The sequence below is a fragment of the Penaeus monodon genome, chromosome 21 (genome assembly GCF_015228065.2).
Source record: "Penaeus monodon isolate SGIC_2016 chromosome 21, NSTDA_Pmon_1, whole genome shotgun sequence".
Lineage (NCBI taxonomy): Eukaryota > Metazoa > Arthropoda > Malacostraca > Decapoda > Penaeidae > Penaeus > Penaeus monodon.
Genome location: NC_051406.1, coordinates 19240051 through 19240458, shown reverse-complemented (window position 1 = coordinate 19240458; position 408 = coordinate 19240051). Strand labels below are relative to the sequence as shown.

The 408-nt window shown below is 52.7% G+C and overlaps 1 protein-coding gene across 1 annotated transcript in view; it reads right to left on the bottom strand.

Annotated features, from left to right (window-relative positions):
* The window catches only part of LOC119586304 (adhesion G-protein coupled receptor D1-like), a gene marked incomplete at its 3' end in the record, with an annotated part of 16586 nt that overhangs the window by 13564 nt on the left and 2614 nt on the right, over window positions 1–408 (bottom strand). Inside the window, 1 exon segment of the mRNA XM_037935010.1 lies at window positions 75–226. Coding sequence (XP_037790938.1) covers window positions 75–200 — 126 coding nt within the window. The 5' untranslated portion in view covers window positions 201–226.

Here is a 408-nt window from a genome sequence, read left to right as displayed (position 1 = left end):
CTAATGCAGTAAAACCCGCACTCCTCGGGCGCCCTTCTGCCGAGCCCGCAATGGCCTCCGCCTCCGAGCCTCACCTCCTGGTTGTCTGCTCTGATCCCGACCGCGTAGCCGAAGCCGAAGGGGCCGTCCGTCAGCTCGAAGGTGTCCGCGTCCTCCCCGTTGGCGCCTGTCATGAAGTCCTCCAGGGACCCCGCGTGCATGTCGGTCGTCGTCTCGTAGAGCAGCTCTGGCGAAGCGAGGAGCTCGGTTAGTGACTCTAGTGGAAAATGCCTTTTCTGATTATATCTCTTGCTGTTTTTCTTTGTGGATTGTTCACACATTTATACACTCGCACACACTTATACACACAAAAATATACGCTCAAACACAATAATATCCATCGTTCTATCTATCTCTATATATATTTCA